This window comes from Falco naumanni, chromosome 4 (genome assembly GCF_017639655.2).
Source record: "Falco naumanni isolate bFalNau1 chromosome 4, bFalNau1.pat, whole genome shotgun sequence".
Classification (NCBI taxonomy): domain Eukaryota; kingdom Metazoa; phylum Chordata; class Aves; order Falconiformes; family Falconidae; genus Falco; species Falco naumanni.
The window spans coordinates 52,460,557-52,480,888 of record NC_054057.1 but is presented as its reverse complement, the minus strand read 5'-3'; the positions used below and the strand labels follow the sequence as shown (position 1 = coordinate 52,480,888).

Below are 20,332 nucleotides of genomic sequence, written 5' to 3'. Positions count from 1 at the left end.
AGAAATTCATTACCAACATGTCAAACATGCACATGATTTTCCATGTCCCAGAGCAGCAGGTAAAATAAATAGAGGTTGTCACCACTGTTGTAATGCTCCTCAAAAACTGCTGAAAAAGATAGAGGTCCGGTCTCACCAATATGCCCACATCAAGACAAGTCCTGTAATCCCAAGTATATGCTACTATTTAAACAAATACGGTCTGCTTGGACAAATCTCCTGATGTATCTTAAATTTCATTAAGTCTTAATTTTCCTTCCACAGCACCTCACCTGCAGAGACAACTGGCAGCCCAGTTCGTACTTACTCTTCTATACACAGATGAGACACTCTTGCTACCAAACGTGTTATGGAGATGAGGATGCAGCGACATTACGTGTGGGGGGGGGGGTGTTATGCTGTAAAATCTATTACTATTGTGTGATTGTAACCTATAATTATCATGCCAGTCATAAGGCAAAAGATGAGCTTTCCGACAGAGGATGAAAAACTGTTCCAAGGACAATGAGTCTCTGGCCAAGAGAACCATGTCCAGCAGCAAATATTAAGACAGCATGCCCGAACACAGGCACAAGGACACAGCACATAAGCTTGGCTTTGGTAAAAACTTTCTGAACTGATGTTGTAATATGGTGTCAAACCACTTTTGGTTTTCTTTACTTCTTTCTTCACTCAAGGAGTGGCATCCAGTGCATGCTCTGTGACTAAATTAGCATTAACAAATTTAACAATTAAATTCTAATTGTCTGGTTGGTCTCCAAATACCTTCTTCAGAGATAGTATGGTTTGCATCTGTCAAGATATTTGTTTTTTAAACACCTATTTTATTTCCTGATGTTCAGCTATTACAAAAAGCAATTATTTTTGACAACGTTTCCAATACAGTACTTGATCAGACACTCTTTGTGACTGAGGATGTCTCTTTTAATGAAAAGATGAGCAACTGTTAAATTGACAGACCTTGACAGGTCTAATCGAATCTCAAATGTCATCTGAAGAAGTGGATGGGACATTACCTTAATCCTGGTGAATGGTGACCACTCCAATCCACACCTATCACCTTACAGTGTGACAGCCACTGCTGCCAAACTGCTGCCGCTTCTTCCAGAGATGCAGAGGGCCATGCAGTGTTCTGGTGCTTCACTGGACTCCTCAGAAGGAATTTGGAAAGCAGAGAACTAGCCCAGCTACTATATAGCAAATTGTGCGCTAAATGACCATACTTGAAAATTTGTTTTGCTGTTTTCTCCAATTCACTTAAGTAAAGGGTGTTTTTTCTCCTTTGTTCCTTGCTAACTTGTAGGCTACACTGCTCTGGCACAGGATGCCCAAGCATTTCTGCTATTCTGCTTAAACTTGTCTTCTTCAGCACATATTGCATTGACTATATGCAAGAGGAATACTTTTCTGCATAAATCCAATTTACTTTCAACACAGCACATGATTTTCTCCTTCCTTTTTCTGGCTTAATACCTTACCATTAGTGGCTTCACAGTAAATTTCTCTGTTCTCACTCACAGTACTCACAGTGCTACAGAATTTAGAGACAGAAGCAGCCTATTTGATTCAGGTAATGTCTGGTTTCTTGTACTTCACTATGAAACTTTCTAACATTTAAGTGTCCTGTATCTGATGGAGAAGCCTAAATCACCATTCATTACTACTTTTCGGGATACAAACTGTTCTAACTATACACTGTATTCCTGGAAATACTTAAATATTTTCAATAAGGAACAGAAGTCCTCATTTGAGATGGCTTTTTCACAGGGATGCCAATAGTATTGCTTTTCTATTGCAAAATTAATTTGCTACCCATTGTTAACAATCCATTTACTTCATCCCTGGTCTGCTTATACAGACCATTGCGGCTCTGTATAATTTCTGCTTGTATGTATTTCAGTGTCTTCACAAATCATGAATTGATGCATCTATGCAAACTATAGACATCTCTTCTTGTGAGTCTTTTCTTCAAAGATAAGTTATTTGTTGTACGTATTTTCAGGTCTAAGGTTTTCAAACTTTTTAATTACTCCGTCATCACTTCTGTGCAGAACTTTACACTGTGGTACCATACGTAAAAGCCACTGTCAATTGCATTCACTTCCAGATCATTATTTAAAAAGTCAAATATAATTGGATCTAACAGCAATTCCTGTACTCTGCCAGACACTCCCATGCCTAGCTTTTGATCACTACTTTTTCTATATCATCCTTTAGCCACATTTCAATTCACTTAATTGTCTACTAGAAATGGACATTAATTTATCAATTAAGTGTTCATGAGACAGTTTCAAGGCTTTATTAAAATCTGGACATATCACCTCTGTTGTTTTCACTTCATCTACTGGTTTTGTAGTTTTAGTTAAATACAAAGCAATCAAGTTTGTCCAGGCAAGATTTATTCTTCATAAAATTAGGCACATTCTTACTCATTGTGCAGCTATCCAAGGGAAAGGATGGAGGAGATTAGCAAATGCACAAAGGAAAGACTCCAGCCTTCCCCATCCTCTTAAATGAGACCCTCACACTTATCTCCCTTTCATGCCCTTGAAAAATCTCTTGCTAGATAATCAGCAATTTCTTTTTTTAATATGTACTTCCATTATCTTCTAGGGCTGGAGTCTGGACTCGGGGAATAGCAACAGAAAGGTTCATTTCTCTTCTCCTCTTTCCTTCTCCCCACTCCTCTTTTATAAAATTATGATTACTTTATTCTTCTATTTGGTGCACCCACACTTGTCCAGACGTGCTCAAATAAAAGTCCCTGAGCTTTTAGAGTTTTTAGTCACTATTAGAATCCTGAGCCACAGCCAGATCATGCAGTGCACCCCAGTGTTTCTTCATATCTTCTAAGCATTTCTCACATCTCCTAACACCGTCTCATAGCAATACTGAGGTTACTTTGGGCTCTTCCTTGTTTACAGAAAGTTGGTCTTTCTCCCTGAGCTGCTGTGGTGTTCTTGCAAAGACCGAAGGCTGGGAGCTCATCACCCGTGTTTCCAAGAAGAATGCTCTCAGCGGTGGCCTACGTAGAAGAAAACACAGGAGCAGAGCCAAACTATGCCCATACCTTTCTTATCCTTCTTCCTTCACAAAGCATACTTTATTTAAAGAGAGGATGCACCATCCCAAAACAATTTAAGTCTTTTGATCAACTGACATGTTAAGAAAATCAGTTTTCTCCAACAGTTCTAATTCTATGGAAGCACCATAGATGTTTCTGATGCTCTGACACAACCAACCTGCAGTAATGCAGAGCCTACAGCTGTTAACCAAGACCAGCCCCATCTCTGAAATGTCACTGCGTAACTGCTGCTAAAAGCACTAGCTCTGGTCCTAACACAGCCATTCAAGTTTTCAATGCTAACTGTCAAGTGATTTTATTGAGCTAGTTACATGAAGTTTATATACATGTATAAAAATAAAAATTCTGTTGTGGCAATTCATTGTCATTATCTCACAAAACTCGTTATCTGGAAGAAAACTCAGTAAATTAACATCTGTCTATAAAGCCTCACATACTTCCACTCCTGGGGAGCATTCTGCATCCACTACTGCCTATGGCAACGGTACTGACTTTACTGGGCCAGGATTTCATCATCTGGTTAGTCTGTCGTTTCAGGCTGAAGGCTGCTTCTTCTTTTCTAACTTGTGCCATCCCGGATCTCCTGATCTTATCAGCAAGAACTGTCTAAGGTAACCAGAAATGAAAAAATCTAGGAAATAAAAACCTGGGAATTTGTACTTTGTCTTTATAAAATACACCGAGAAATTATTTTTCCTCCTCAGTGTTTGCAGCCACATTACTACCATAATGTGTTCTCATCTAATTTTTCTCGTATTTCTCAGTACCTGATTACACCAGTGAGAGAGCAGTTTTGAAGCCTTTTCAATTAAGTATTGAAAACTACGATGAAACTTTACTAGTAATTTGCAGTAAAACACTACTAATATCATACATAATATGGTAGGTGATGAAGGAAAACTAAAGAAAACAGAGGGAGGCAATTCTCTGACAAAGCAGCTATTCAGCCTAGTTGAGAATAATATCCCTAGATTGTTTCAAATAGGTTGTATTATCCAGAAATAAATTAACTTCCATGGTGATGTCAGCCAACAATAAAGAATGGTATTCCGTAGTTTCAATTTTATATTTTTAGATGTAAAGATTATTGTAAACAACTAAGCATGTGCACAGAGAGCAGTCATGCTTTAAGCACGCCATCTAAAATAATTTTAAGTGATTGTCCTTGTGTTTCTAGAGAAGTGTCATCTTTGCACGAGCAGCGTATGGCATTATCTACCAGACTAGACTATTGTGCAACTTTTGCAAGAATGACTGTAATTCACAAGTACATTAAATGGCAACCTATGTTCTGTTTACCTAAATTAATATACCCTTGATGTAGCGTATAACACTGCCTCCCCCTCTCTTAATGCTTTGATAATAGAGTTTTGTAACTTGTAAAAGGATTACTTCAATCCAATCAGCAGGTGCTGGGATCAGTGTGTGTCAGACAAACACTCGCTAATCCCTTTTCTTACAGCTCCCAGCTGCCAAAGGTGCTCAATGAAATCCCAATGAAATGACTGGATACAACCTGGTGTGGACTGACGCAGGTTTTCGGCTCTGGAGGAAATCTTGGAAAATACATGTGATTGCTAAACATTGCTAGAATTGGAATGATGAAGGCAGATATGCCTTTGAAAGGAAACATAGCCAAGAAATTAAACATTAAAAAAATTTAGAATGCTTAACTGAAATATTTACTCTACCTGGCTCTCTAAATTTAGCAGAAGATAAAGAAATTCACTCTACGAAGAACTCCTTCTCAAGGATTATCAGCTACTTAATGGTGTCTTCTAGGTCTTAAAATACAACCACCCCCATCTCCTCCTCCTTACCCCCTTTCTTGAAATCTAAATTATGCCTATGAAGTTTCACCCCTGCAATTACTTTGCTTGAAATAAACCTCAAGAAAAAGGAGAAGATGATTACCATTAAACGAATATAATTTGCCCCCTTACAGTCTCTGTATTTCTATAGCTCCTTCTGTCCCACTGTCTGAAAGTACTCACATTACTGGGCAGGGGGGGGCAAGTATCACCACTGTTTACAGATGGGAAATGAAAGGGCAGAAACGTCGAAGTGAATTTCTCAGGGTCACAGAATATGATCCTAAACCACTTATTTTTCAGGGGAACGCAGAACTCAAGTCTTCTTGACCGCTGGTTTTTCTTTTTCCCATGACAATTTTTATAGAGAGGACTGAAGGTCGTGCAACCTTCATGAATCCCTATCTGATAACATTTTTGTAATTAGACCGCACCAAATGTTCTGACTCTAATGGAATTAGAACAGGTTTTGGTTTGGGGGTTTTGTTTAGAAATGCAGGGTTTAAGTGGTTGATGAGTAGAAGTAGAGGAATTTAATTTATACACATGTTAAGATTCTATTTATACAAAGACATGCCAAATGAAATAAAAAAGATTTAAATGATGGATTAGCCAAAATTTCACAACAGATTTCACAATAAAAATCTTAAATAATAAATAACCTTTAAATAAAGGAACAATATTCTTTCAAAAAACAGAGGACTAAACCTCTTAGCCAAATACTACTATTTCACAGCACGGGATAAGTCTTTACATTTCCTAAAAATGAATATAAATCCAAAACAAGAAACCCCAAACCTCCCCATTAAAGACAACTCTGCAGTATAGAAACTGATGCCAAGGACAGTGTCAGCTGAATTTGTCAACTGAGACATTTTGGTAAGGGCTTCTGGTAGCTCTGTTAAAAAGTAAAAGCACAAGCTACACAGCTGAATAAAAACCAGCAGAAAAACTGCAGAAAAAATATACAAATCAAGTCCTTTGCCTCTTTGTCATAAATACTGACACCCAATTCCATTCTCACAGGAAACTGCTATTTTCTTCTTACACATTAAACCTATTTTTCAGATGATCCTTCTTCTCAATTCATTTTTTTTTACAAATGGTTTGAACACCGTACCACAATCCAAGACACATTTGTGATTCATTTATATGCCTGCTAATGATGTTGTGTGTCTGAAACAAAAACTTTAAAAATACATTACTACATGTTAATTATCTAGCTGAAAACACAAAACCAAATTCCCTGCCTTCTTCCTCTCCAACCCCCGTTAACTCAATTAAGCATCTAAATTTGGGTTCCCGGTTGGGTACTGTATTTGCAAATTTAAAATTTAATGAATTAAAGTCTGTGTTTCTTTTCAGAGCACTTCTACAGTCATCTTCATTTACTATATATAAAAATTACCAAGAGATAAATATAGAATTCTGAAAACGTCATGTTTAAAAATAATCTCTTCAAGCCTGGTCAAGTTCTTCAGAGATAATGAGACTAGGAAAACCCAGGCAACCATGACCAAGTACATCAAAGAGATTCAGCACATGATTTATAGATAGTCTGGCAAATTATGCCTCTGCTAGACAGTAGCCATCTTGAGGGCAGAAAGGAAAATATTATTTCTACAGACATAACATCCCTGCCACAGCAAAGGGATAAGCAGTAATACTCTTACTACTCTTAAATATGTGAATGAAAGTGAAAAGGTGCTTCTCTAGGAACAAATTATGACTCATAAAGAAAAGCCACTCTGCTTCTCAATGGTTTTTGGGGAAAAAGAAAAAAAAAGGTATTAAAATTGATAATGAGAGTCTGTACACAAACACACAGAGAGGTTTGTGTGAATATTGAGAATATGCAAGACGAAATCCAAGAACTCTTGCAATCCACGCCATACCCACAGCCTAGCAGCAGAATATGCATAAGCACAAGTGAACATATGGTCACCTGTGAGAAAAAGCAGGGAAAGAACAGACTGGATAATCAGCCTTTTCCTTAGAAAACATTCATAACAGTCAGAAACAGGAAACTTTAGACTCCATGAACATCTTCAATGGTCAAATCCTCACACTCAAAACCATTTTGGAACCACATACCTGACCTAGGAAGTTCCATATTTGCATGCTGCAAGCTGCAGAGAAGCAATCCATTACAGTAGCTGCCAACGAGGACAGTGAGCAGTGAAGGAACACTTTTTTCCACAGATGTACTTTCAGGACTTAATGGAGACGACTATGGGAGAATACATGCCTGACTCCTGCCCTATCCCTTCCACGTCGCACACTGGTTCAACATGGCTGTGAGTGTGGCAGGAGACCAAGCAACGCTGGCCATGAGAAAGATGCAGCTGGCATCTACCCAGCTCCCAAATCTAGGGGAAGCGTCCCATTTTTTAGGTAACCTTTTATCTGAGCTCCCTGGGATTCTCAGATGAGGTTGGCCTAGCTCAGTGATTCTCAAGTATTTTTCTCATGAAAGGATTCAAAAGGGATTGTGAAGAGATGGTAGAAAAGCTTTAGAAGTGCATAAGCTGAAGACATCCTACCTACTCCTGGGACTTTTGGGTTTCCATGGAAGCCAGTAAGGGTTAACACTTTAAAGAAGTTTGAGGAACATTGGTCTAATCCACAGACGAGAACATATGAAGTGACAGAGGGCAAAATAAAAACAAGGGAAAGACAATGTGAAAGCGGACAGAAAGAGAAGCCAGGAACAGACTGTAGAGGTCAATAAAGAAGGCAAATGATGACACTATACTGCAAAGAAAGAAAATCAGAAGAACAAAAACCAGAACACAGCAAATGAAGAAAAAGCTATGGGAAGAAGCAAATGTTGGTCATAACTGGTAACTGTCAGCATTTCCTCGTGTGCTGTTTCTTTTCCCTGGAACACTTCCCTTCACATGCTGACCAAGGAGGAAACATTGAGAGGGCGACCGCAGCAGTTTCCAGGAAACAGTACAAGTACGGCTTACTGCTAAATGGAAGGAAAAAGCAAAATAAAGAACTTAAAATTCAGCGTGTGTGTGTGTGTGTGCAATGGCTAAGGATTTAGCAGGTTGGCAATATATTCCTGAAGAAAACTGTTACCAATTCAGATGAGACTAAAAAAGTGAGTAGATGGCATCCTTTTCTATCACGGAGGTAGCAGACCATAGATTGCCCATCCTCAGTTTGGTTTTCACAAGCTTTTCCAATGTGTATTTAATACCTTTCAGCCGGCTCTCCAAACATGGAATAGGTTGCTCCTAGATAACGAGGCCAAAACTAAACCTGCAGAATCAAATCTGACAAAGCCAGGTGCAGAACTCCTTTATACCTTCATGTTTTAAAAAAGACTAATGAGGGACAAAAAAGGGCAAAAATATTACCCTTCGATACAATCCTTTTTCTATTAAAGCCAATATGATTAGTCGTGAAAGCAGAGCACTGGGACACCAGGGAATGGAGGTCTACTGGCTCTGCTTCTGACCTTAAGGTTAGTCTTGGTCAAGACAGTTCCCTGTCTGTGTCTGAGCTCCCTGGACTAAAAAGACAGGATAATGATATTGACCTTTAAAAAGAGCTTTGAACCTACTGATCAAAAGTGCTATGTAAGAGTTGGCTTATTATTATTTTGGTTACTGAAGTGAGTTGAAAGGCTCTGGGTGACTTTAATCAAAATTTCTTATATCAGGCCCCAGAATCCTACCTGAAGGACAAAGTTTCTCAAAACTCAGTTCTGAGGATACACATATGGTGTGTCCATGGCTGGTGCATAACCTTAGATACTGCAGAGTTTTCCTGACTCCAGCAGAACTTTAAATGACACAAAAATAATTATAGGACTTCCAGAAGAAATAACGTAGTAGGCACCACGAGTATATTCACTAGCAATTAGACACTACTATAATGCTTTCAGTCAAACTGGTCTAATGCGAAGACACTGAGAGGTGAAAGGAGGCAATGAGGAAAGAAGAGAGCACTGTTCTCAGGTATCACACATGCCCATGTGAGCAACAGCAGCTCATCCCTCCTGCTGCGAGCCAGCACTGCCTGGGGGTTTTATGCTGCTGCTTCCGGGTGGTCGCTGTGGGCACCAACTCTTCTGGGCGCCTTCCTACTAAAGCAGTAGATAAATACCTGCATCAGAAATACTCCTACATATTGAAAAGCTTTGGGTTTGGATTCTGCATGAGCTTCATGCTCGACAAATTCCACCTCTTAACTACACCAGCCTACCATGCTGGCATGGGGGTTTGGGGGCTGTCTCTTACTGTTGTGGTCTACATGGTTTGTTATGATTCTTATAGATTAACACAGACCCTTGATGCTCTTGACCTAACAAATAATTATAATACACACAAAACATGATTTTATAATGAAACTGCTTCTCCAGGTGTTGTTACTGCACGCTATTCAACAACTGCTATGTTTAAGCTAAGACCCCTTTGGTTCTGCTTGATGACTGAAGTGAATGTACAGCCTGTGGCACCTCCTGCTACACCACCACCCTGCCTGCAAGACCGTTGCAAAGGAACGCCTGGAGGACTGCAGACACAAGGTTAGTTCCGTAACCTATAATCTTCTGCACAAACCCAATGAAGTTCCAACATGGTCCGCACACGGGTAAAGCTTGCAGTAATCTCATGGTAGAGCAGGTACGTGGGGGTTTGTTGCATGGATACAAAGTCCATCTACTCATGCATATAATGCTTTAATCAAAGCATTTAAATGATCTCTTCTCTATTCCGCTGGTAAGATTTGTCACTGGCAAAGTCGTGACATCTCTTACATTAGCTTTTTTCTATAACAGGACACAAGCAAATTAATAATGTTCTTTAACATACATCTCCTCCAGTATTCATGTGGCTGAGACCACTGCAAATTAAACTTCGTAAATTATCACTGCTCTGCTTTTCACCATTCATGTCACCACATATTCACAATTTCCTCAGCCCGAGGAGCGAAAACAGCCTTGTCAGCTTCATTTGTACACTCCTATAAGAAATAAAAATTGCAAATACTGCAAGGAAAAGTTTTAAAATTTAAAATGCCAAGCAGTTTTTTGTTAACACTTCAAAGATGCATATATTGTATCTCTGCTCACAAATATTTATCTAAACTTCTATGAGGATACTGTTGCTGTACATGGTATTTGTACACAAGCATACATGTGGGTACAAAGCACCCACCGCTGAATATTCATCTCAAGGCACACGACACTAATAAAAATATACAAAACTGAAAATATGTTTAGCATATTTTATTAACACCTGGTGAGCAGGTGGGAGCCGGGTCGGAGTGGGGCCCCAGATCTTGTTGATATTTTTGTTACACAGAAATAGCCTATAATTATATTTGGTAACAATGTTGCTTCATGTTTAAATAGTGGTATATTTCAAAGTAGGGCTACCTAAACATGAAGCAACATTGTTACCAAATATAATTATAGGCTATTTCTGTGTAACAAAAATATCAACAAGATCTGGGGCCCCACTCCGACCCGGCTCCCACCTGCTCACCAGCCATGTGCAGGCAAAGCCTTGGGTGCGATTTCCAGTTCTCAGATGTTTCTGCTGTAGCATTCTTCTGTGGTTATCTCAGTAGACATCTTCGCTTTGGTAAGATGGATACTGAACTCCCATCCTGCTACACATTCCAGGAATATGCACACAGCAAGCAGCTCAGCATCAGCTCACACATGAACAGCCTTAGCTCCCATAAAATATTCATTCATTTAAAAAATATTTGCACCCTGCTGTCAAACTTAGACAAATTCATACCGAGCTTCAGAAAATAGCTGTTTTAATGGTAAATGATGTTCCAGAAACCTCTTTCAGGCTAAACACTCTCGTCAAAATTATTTTAATAAGAAAGATTAACAATTTCAACATTAGCTGCTAATCCCCTTTCATTTGAAACTGTGCTGATAAAATTCTTTGCTTGTCATTCAAATAGTAAGTAATAATTATAGATTTGGGGCCTCCATCTCTTGCTTCATTAATAGTAAATTGCATGGAAGTCTGAAGCATAAAGTCAGCTTTGATACATCTCAAAATGCAATTTCCATAGCTTTCCTTAGCTACGTACAATTAATTACAGAGTTAATAAGGGGAATATGTTAATGAAAGGGAAATTATTTACTCAGACCACCTGGTCTTATCAAATTTCTTTAATATGTTTCCTTCTTTCTGTGAATTTGGATGACAGCAAGAACACAAATCATGGTGTGCACTGCTAGTCCTTTAATATTTTTATTTGCACCCAGCTAAAGTCCACTTAAATTAAGTATCAAAAGAATGTAAGAACTAGTCAGTACTAAACAACTGACTGTATTTGTTTTATCAAGTTCAGTTTTAATTTTAAAACAAAAATGCTTAAACAACGTTATAATTACCAGACTCTCTTCAATGCTTAGAGTATAAATACAAAGAATCCAATAAGGAGGCATTGTCATTTTTTTCTTTAAAGCAATGTGTTGAATGTGCACATATTTAATAAAAGAAGTACAGAAACATGCTTCAATTGATTACACACTGACAGCTACCAGCGCTTAGCTGCTGTGTGCAGCAGGGTGACTGGATGTTCATGGGCATATCTGAGCTAGTACAAACAGCCTGATCGGAAGGAGGCAAACCTTCACCAAGTCATCTTAAAAATAACGCAGCTGTGACACGCAGTCAGAGAAATATTTCTTAAAGACACGTCAAATCCAGAAACCAACCATCTTCAACAGACGTTAATGGATTTACTACTAACCAGAGGACAGAAAGATTTTAAGACCTGGATGCTAGCACTCATAGTCATTAAAAAAAAAAGGGCAGAGAATAATTGCCAGAGCAATAACAGGTCATGCTTGGAGGAGGCAATGCTTGTGAGCAGTTTGTCACCCTTCCCTTCTATTCATAGTTCAATGCAACGGTACAGCAAGCAGCCAGAAACACGAGGCAAATCGTAATTCTCCCCCTGCTACGAATGAGGTTTTCTTGGCCAGCTGGGCAACCTACAGCACCATTAGCATATGAGTTCAGGACAAGAGAATCAGCGAGACATGGCAGCATTGAGGGAGAGTTACCAACTAAAAATAAGAAAGAAAAGGTATTACTCCAGTCTGAAATAAGAGTTGCATAAAGGAGACAAATTCATAGTAGAATTATCTATTTCATGAAGAGATACTGGGGGAGGGATATAATATTTGAGGGTAGCAGACTTCATCTGGTTTTGACCAAGAAATAACACAGTCCTCCTTATGGAACAGCAAATACTGTCATCCACAAGCAAACTTCACAGATTATTTTAATGTTTATCTCCTTATTTAAAAATGTTTCCACAGCTGCGTTGTGGGTGCATATGCAAAATGTGATCATCACAGGAGCATTTTGTCTGTGTCCTACACATTAGATTTTCTAAATACCACCCAAATTCTTATACCTTACTCACAAAACACTGCCAAGTTAAGGCATAATCCCACAAAGAGTTGCAGAAAGCAAAGTATAATATTTTTTAATCTTGTCCTGAAAATAAGCATAAACAGATTTTGTTGAATCAATGGAGGGATTAAGTTGTCTTCATTATCAGCACCATCTTAACCAGACCACTTCCAGTAACTTTTGCTGGCACAGTCCACATGAAGAGAAGGAGCTTTCCAAAATAGCACTGGAGTTCTCCTGGGTGTCTTAAACTGCAACGGGTACAACAGTGCAAAACCACAGTGCCAGTATGGTGTCCCTTCTTCGTAAGTACCATGAAGCAAGTTCCAGCTTCATCCTGAACTGTTTCATGTTTTCAGAAGCTCTGAAGTTGTAGTTCCATTTACCAGACATCATTTGATCTCCTTGGTGCACCATGTCTTGCAACCATTTCTTTATCCCACAGTGAATCAAAATGCACCTCCTTCTCACGTCTGAACTCTGCCACCAGCTCAGAGAAATACTCTGTAACACGTATTGTCATCTCAGGCCTCCTGCCTGAGAAGTCTTCTTGAACCACCCTCTTTCTAGTATCCTCCTCCTTCTAAATAGGCATTTCCACTTGTTAGATGCACAACAGGATCAACTGCTACATCTGCTACAATGAGTTATCAATGACTTAATGCATGATATAAGCAGGCACAACAGGACAAACACAGTGAAGGGCACTTCATTATTGGCGATACATTTGGAGCCAAAAGACAAAACCAGTAACCTCCTGCATGAGAGTTCATCTGGTTTCTGCCACTAATGAGACTCTCAGAAGCAGCTGAGGACCCAGTAACATCCCTCGTCTTCAATCTGAAGTACCCAGATCTTTTTCATTAGACGACCTCCTAGCATCTCTTGCTGCTTGCTACAACTGGTACTTATCTTGCCTTGACATGAACTGGATGTTCTCTAGAAATGGAAAAAAGCTGGGAGAAACACAAAAAAGCTCAGATAGCCACTAAGTTTTGTTTCAGCCATGGCAATGATCTTTTCTTTTTACTTTGTGCACACAGTTGCATAAGCTAGTTTTGAGTCACATATTTCTCCCAATGTAATGCTTTAAAAATTAATACTCCAGAATATTAATAGAAATGTTTTGTTCATCTCTCTACTAAAAGCCTTAGGCAATGATATAAGGTGGCTGAAAGTGTTCAACCAAAGCAGCTTAAACAAAGCTGGAATAAACACTTCACAGTCAAAAGACAGACCAAGACGTAGTCACAGAAATTCGGTGAGTTATTTCTAATCATGAATACATTTGGGGAAAACAACCAACAGGGAAGAATTTAGGGGGAAAAAGAAGATTTTGAAATTAATTTCATACTGCATTCAAGAGAAATGTTATTCTTGATTTAATACTGGCTCTGTAATTGTCGTTATTTCCCAAGGCCCATTCAACAAGATTAATATAGAAAAAGGGAGGCAACTGAACATGAAACAAATAAAAATGGAAGAATCAAAGGATAACCTGTTCATGAATATTTTTCCTGAGTTTTATTGATGAAATCTATGTAGTACATACATCCATTTATGCGATTTATGGCTCTATCAGTATAGCTGTTTTCACATGCAACAAGATCTTTTGCACTTTAATTTTAGGCTTTTCTTTGTTCCTGTATCTCAAGTCCTGGCTTTAAACAGAGGCAAATGTTTAAAAATCACTTAAACATTCAGGGAGGGAAACAAAAACCTAAAAAGAAGGGATAAACACCTTTTCAACAGCAGAATACCTTTCAGGAGGCAACCAGCTCCACTTGTCCCTTAAGAGCATGACAACTCAGGGAGCGAGGGGTAAAGATCTTCCTATCCACAGTATTTATGTCTTTTTGGGATATCGGCTATCTTGTCACTGACAAATGCAATACACAGCAGCCTTCTCCCTTGTGACTCCTCTCATCTGACCGAGGGTGATGAAATGGCCTTTAGGGCCAAAGCCTTCTTGGGACTTACATTTCATGAGACTCCTACAACTATTTATACTGGCACAGATGAAAGGTAAGTTGAGATTTAGATCCACTTAGCACATGTGTAAGGACTTTATGCTTTCAGCTAAACTTTGCCACTGCCTTGTTTCCCTTCCCATGTGGGGGAGGACTTTGTTCTTCATTTTGTCAGCTGTAAGTGCTTTTTTAGACAGAGTATTCATGTTCTTGAAATTCATAAAGAACTAAAGAGAAATTAATGGTGGTAGAAGGAATTGGTGGAAAAAGAAAAGAATTTCAAAACCCACTAAATAATCAAACATGCCATAATTGTGAGAAAGACCTTGTCTTCCACACCTGCACTCCTCACCTTTGTCCTTGCCAGTATCAATCACCTCTGTGGCATGTGTCCCCAGGCAGCGGACTGCACTCATACCACGCATCACGTTCCTTCGCTCAGGAAATGTTTTGTGTGTACATGGATTAAGCTCAAGGTGGAAAGTATGCCTGCGTCTAGCACAGTGCTAACGGCCCTCACATGCTGGAGTCTCTTTCTTTATTCAGAAGTGCTTTTAGCTTCCTTCTGCTCCTGCTTTTTTGCAGCTTCAAGAATAAAACCAAGGAATTTCAGCAAAATGTGGTGCAAGATTTAACAAACACTTTTTCTTGTGGGAATGTGTCTTCTATCACTGAGTCCTACACTCTTCCATATTCAATTAAGAGAAAATCTATAGCAGCTACCCCATAGAGTCCATTTCAAACAGAGTTTATTTTAAAAAATGAGAGTGAAGCAAAATTGCTTATAAAGCTTCAAAAAGTTACCATGCAGAAATTACAGGATACCAATGTTGTCAAAAAACCCCAGGTTCAAGCTTGGAAACTATCCTCTCCTTGTTACCCTTCTCAGTCCCACAGCAATCCTCCCATTGATTCTGCATCAAAACTGAAGTGGATGCAAAATTCAACATCTTGGGTTTGACTGGTTTCCCAGTAGCGGGTCTCCATCCCATGTTGCCCCGTTCAGAAGATGACACAACCCGTCCCAGAACTTTCTTTTGACACAAAGTTCTCACAGGAGGCCATCTTCACTTCTCTGTGCAGAAAGTCCTTTTGGTTTTGCAGGCATATCGCCAAGGGCAGGGGGATCAAGAGGACTTACACCCCCCCTAGATGTGAAGCCCTAGATTTCAGCCTCTTGTTCATTTGCTCCCACTGCCTCGTTCAGCCCAGTTTACGAAACCTTCCTCTCCTCCTGAAAAGACCAGTATGCACAAACTATCACAGATCGTTCTTATTTCCAATATACACAGCAGTTTCACACCCTCCGGGAGAAGACTCCTCAGACTCCAAGTTTAAACAAGCATTGTAGAGGACCTTTTGTAAATTCACACTTTCTGAAACTCTAATTTATATGTAATGCTCCAAATTTTGCACATCTGTCTTTACAAGGAAAAAAAAAACAACCACCAACCCCAAAACATAGAAAATCACTTTTGCTTCTGCAAATTCCCTCTCATATATGGTATTCAGGTAACAACCTCAAAACATTATCATCAAAAGCACACGCTCCCTTCCTGCAGTACTGTTCTTCATCTAAAACCTCATAAAATATCATAATTATTTTAACCAAACAGGCGTGGTAATATATGAAGCAGATGTGGGATCCAATCTACCTAACTTACGTGCTGAACCTGTGTTTCAGCACGAACAAAAGAGGCTCCTTCATCTACACCGCAGATGTCAATGGGATGGTGCAGGCACCACAGGAGACCTCCAGGGAGAAACCCACCCTCTGACTTATTGTCTGGAGACCTTCACGGTCACCCGCTCACTTCACCAGCTAGACAGGGAATTTATGTACTCCAGTCAACGCCACCACTTCATTAAGTGCCTAAAATGTGGGTGTAAGTCAGGAGCCCAAGTCAGGGATACTGAACCTCTCCTGCACACCTTCAAGCCCCCACTGGTTTTCCTGCTGGACTGCCAAGGGAAGTGCCACACTTTGTCAGGACTTCTCTTGGCACTTGAAATACGGATGTACACATGTGAATACAGTGAAATCCAATTCTAGGTTCCTACTCTTTCCCTTGCTGTGACCTTCTGCAAAACAATTGTTTTCTTGCAAAATCACGGGTGACCAAAAGGAGGACACCTCTTTGTTGTTGCTCACGCTGAAGCCAGCCAGCCCCACAGACACGACTGCATAAACCAAGCTCCTCTAATTACACTTTCCAAGGTGCTTGGATCTTAGAAAGACAGAAGCAAAAAGTGCCATATGCGCCATCCTCCTGCTATGAATGTGAGGAAAAAGAACGTGAAAAGGAAAAAAAAAAGCAAAAAAAAAAAAAAAAGCAAGCTCTGAATGTTGTTATCGCTGTCCTTCTGGGCCTCCTGAGTCCTCCCTGCTTCTTCCTGCCAACAGCACAAACCACCTCATGCTACCGCCAGCAGCGCAGAGACACTGCTGTGGATGTACAGGGAAGCAGCAGAAATGCGGGATTTTTCCCTTTGAAAGGCTGGTTTCAGTCTAAGCGAGGAGCCCGCCCCACAGCCACAAGGGTTGGGAAGATTCCTGGTTTCTTGAGACCTCCAGCACTATAAAAGATGTGCTAACCAGAAGTCGCAAGTCCTCCAAAAAAACAGTACCTGTGCCCAACCACCAGCTCCAATAAACCCAAAGCTGAGGTGGCTTGGAGATCGCTTCAGGTATGACCTGCCACAAATTAAACAGCTTTACAGAAATGTTTCTGACCAACGCAACCTCTGAGCAAGATTACATGAAGTCTTTCAGCAATTGCACACACATTTCTTTTAAGCTACTTTCATTAAAGATTTATCCTGTTTATAAATCAAAATAAAATATTTTCTGCTGCCACTTTATACAGTAATCCATTGTTTTATTTTCTCTGGGGAGGTCCTGGCACCTATGAACAAGAAAGACTGAGGAGCCCTGGCTCAGCTAACTGCTACTTCGCTGCACACTGTGGAGCTGAAAAACACATTTACAGACCTGCAAGTGCATTTACCCTGCAAAGCAGATGGTATTTGCCATTCTTACCGGGTCCCTTGCTAATATTTCTTGTTGCTTTTTTAGGCACTGAGATATTTTTCACAGAAAACATCTACAAAATTTAAAAGATAAGAGGACTGTGGCAGCAGGACATGGGAAGACCTGGAAAACTTCTTGTACTGAATGGTATAAAAGTTACAAAGTGGCCCCTCGCCCTCTTCCACCTGTAGCTGCAGGGCAAGGAGAGGAACAGCTCACCTCTGGTGAGCCTCTTCTGTTGCTGAGGTCCAACAAGCCACAGCATCTCCAGAGGGAGAGAAATTCAGGCAAATAAGTATTACAGATATGTGCATTTATTTTTGAGCAAAACATAAATTGGGTCAGCTCTCCGGTTTCAGTGTGACCCACCGTGACACAAAACATGAGCATTTCTGATCAAGTCCAATCATCTGCTTCAGCGCTGTGCTGAGCCATGCTGATCTTCCCATGTAAACCTAACCCAGCTTTGCCTTCAGCAAATCTTAAATTTATGGTTTAACTACTTCCCTTAAGTAAACATCCCACTGCCTGCCTGACCCTCCTATTAGGCTTGCCCTGATATCCAGGCTAAATAGATCCTTTCGATTCTAACCCATATTTTCTTCCTAATTGTATCATCTGCATCCATTAAGAACAATTTTTCCCCATCCTGTATTTCAAAACACATAGGCAGACTCCCCTGAATCACTGATTTTTGTTTGTTCCGTTTAGACTAAACAAATTAACTGCTTTTACGCTCTCTGTGTGGTTTGTGCTCTCCAGACACTACAGCATTTCTTCTACCCTTCTCTGAACCCTCACCATGTAAGATGTAACACATGCTGTTAGATAGCTAACATATGCATGAGTTCATCCAGGGTTAAACAGGATTGACTGAATTATGGACACCCAACACCGTAACAGTGATCTTGACCAATCTGACTACTTTTTAAAGTTCATTTATCGCCATATGAAGACAATTCTTTCTTGTAATTTTGCAGAAATTCCCAGAGCCAGAGTAAGTGGCTCCCATATGCAACTTTCTCTCCTTTAAGCTTGATTTTGTGATTTTCTATTTTTCCCAATAATATAACTGAAAACAATTTTGCTCAATTTTAAGTAGTTGAAACTGTTTGCAAATGTTAAACGTATATTTCCATCTACATAGGAAATTTTGCTCTTATTTCCATATAAATATATTGCCTTAGAACCTTACAATGGGAATTGGTACTTATTTTGCGGTTGGGCAATTGGAGACATTCCTTTTTCCCCCAAGCATTTCAGTTAACTATGAAAGGAAATCAAGTGAATTTTAATTCTGGTTAGGCAAAAGTGGGACAGTAAAAACTATAACAAATGATTTTCTGTCATGGGAGCAACCCTTCCAAACTGTACTTGTAAACTAAATTTTAACATAATACTTAAGTAACTCCTTATTGGGGAGGAATAGGCAAGGGCAGGGGAAGAACTGTTTACTCAGGATGACATACTCTGATGAAGCATCTGGTTTACAATCCTGCCCTGTTTTTGCTCAGTTTTATAGCTGACCTGATCAAGGCTGAAGGAGGTCAGTGACTTGGCTGAGGTCAAATTAGCTCTTTGGGGTTTGCCTGCCTTCATTCCTTTCTCCATTATGTGAGGTGGCTTGTAAGGACCTGAGAAGTATCTGAGAAGAAGACAGTACTTTCAAATAGAGGTCCAGAAAAAGAAAGAAGTCGAAAAATTATGACCCAGAAGCATGGCACAGTGGAGAGAAGTTTTCTCCTAAGAGATCCCGCTGGTAAGTCCTCCCAGTGGTGCGTAAATAACTCAAGAAGGAAGTTTCCAAAAGCACAGCAACACTACCAGCTGGAGAGGGTGCTTACTGATGACCAACCATACTGATAAATAGCAGAGATCAACTATAGAGAGCAAAACAACACCTGACCCATCGTCTTCACCATCACCTAACTTCTCAGCTCATTTCAATGCATTCTACAAAACCAGCAAATATTTAAAGGAGGAGGAAAATAATGCACAAAAAATGGGGGATCAGTCTACAGCTCTCCCAGTGGGACACTAACAGAGAGACAGAAACACGCTGCAGCCAGCCCCAGCCCCTAGGCTCCATTACACAGACACTTCTTGTGCCCATCTTCTACACGGATACTTGTTGCAAGTTGTGTTTGGAAGTAACCCAAGCCTTCCAATGCAGAGGCCATCAACAGAATATATTTGGATCATCTCAAACATAGAAGAGAACCAGCTTGGAAGAAATTCAGCCAAGGACAACAAAATTCAGGCAAGGCTCAAAATTCAGATCCCTTTTATAAAGGTAATGGAAAACAAATTGCTCTGTTTTCTAGGGTTTTTTTCCTTCTCATTTCTACTGGAATCACTAGCATTCTGCTGCCTTCCCAGCTCAGACACCTCTGCACACCAAAGATACATGAGAAAAAGCAGCAAGCCGATCAGAAATTTAGCAGTTTTCTTCAGTTGTCCAAGCTGAGGTAAACACAAATTAACAGGACAAAAGGACAACATGGGGCTTATCTTTTTTGAAGCACGCAGACAAACAATTCGTATGTCCAAGATAAAAGAACGTTCCCCAGAGAGAAAAAAAAAAAAGCATCCTAATGAAAAGGAAATGGAAATAAAAATCCCCTTAGTTTTAATTAAACAAAACTAAGATTACTAGCAAAGCTCAGGAATATTTTTCACCTGTGAAAAGACAGCTTCCCTTTCTTTACAAGTTACCTCTCTCCCAAAGCTGAGCAGGTACCTTAAATAATGATGAAATTTCTCGTGCCGTGAAGACAAAACCGCCTTACCAAGATCATGTGACCGGTGGAGATGTCCATGTTGGACTGGACCGGCTCCTCACACCAGGACGACGTGCTGCTCCGGGCCGAGGGGCTGGGAATGGGCCCATCGCTGAACTGCGAAGAAATGCTGTTGATCCGGGAGGCGTGCAGGGGCTCCGGGCGATCAGATGTTTTCACTGCCATGCGCTGGCGGCATAGCTCCTAGAGAGAGAGAGAGAGGAAGAAACAACCTACGGTTAAGAG

At 40.0% G+C, this 20,332-nt stretch overlaps 1 protein-coding gene across 1 annotated transcript in view; it reads right to left on the bottom strand.

Moving 5' to 3' along the window:
* PTPRN2 (protein tyrosine phosphatase receptor type N2) overlaps positions 1 to 20,332 on the bottom strand; it is a 665,321-nt gene that overhangs the window by 66,732 nt on the left and 578,257 nt on the right. The window contains exon 15 of the mRNA XM_040589330.1: positions 20,096 to 20,290. Coding sequence (XP_040445264.1) covers positions 20,096 to 20,290 — 195 coding nt within the window. The remainder of the gene's footprint in view (positions 1 to 20,095; positions 20,291 to 20,332) is intronic.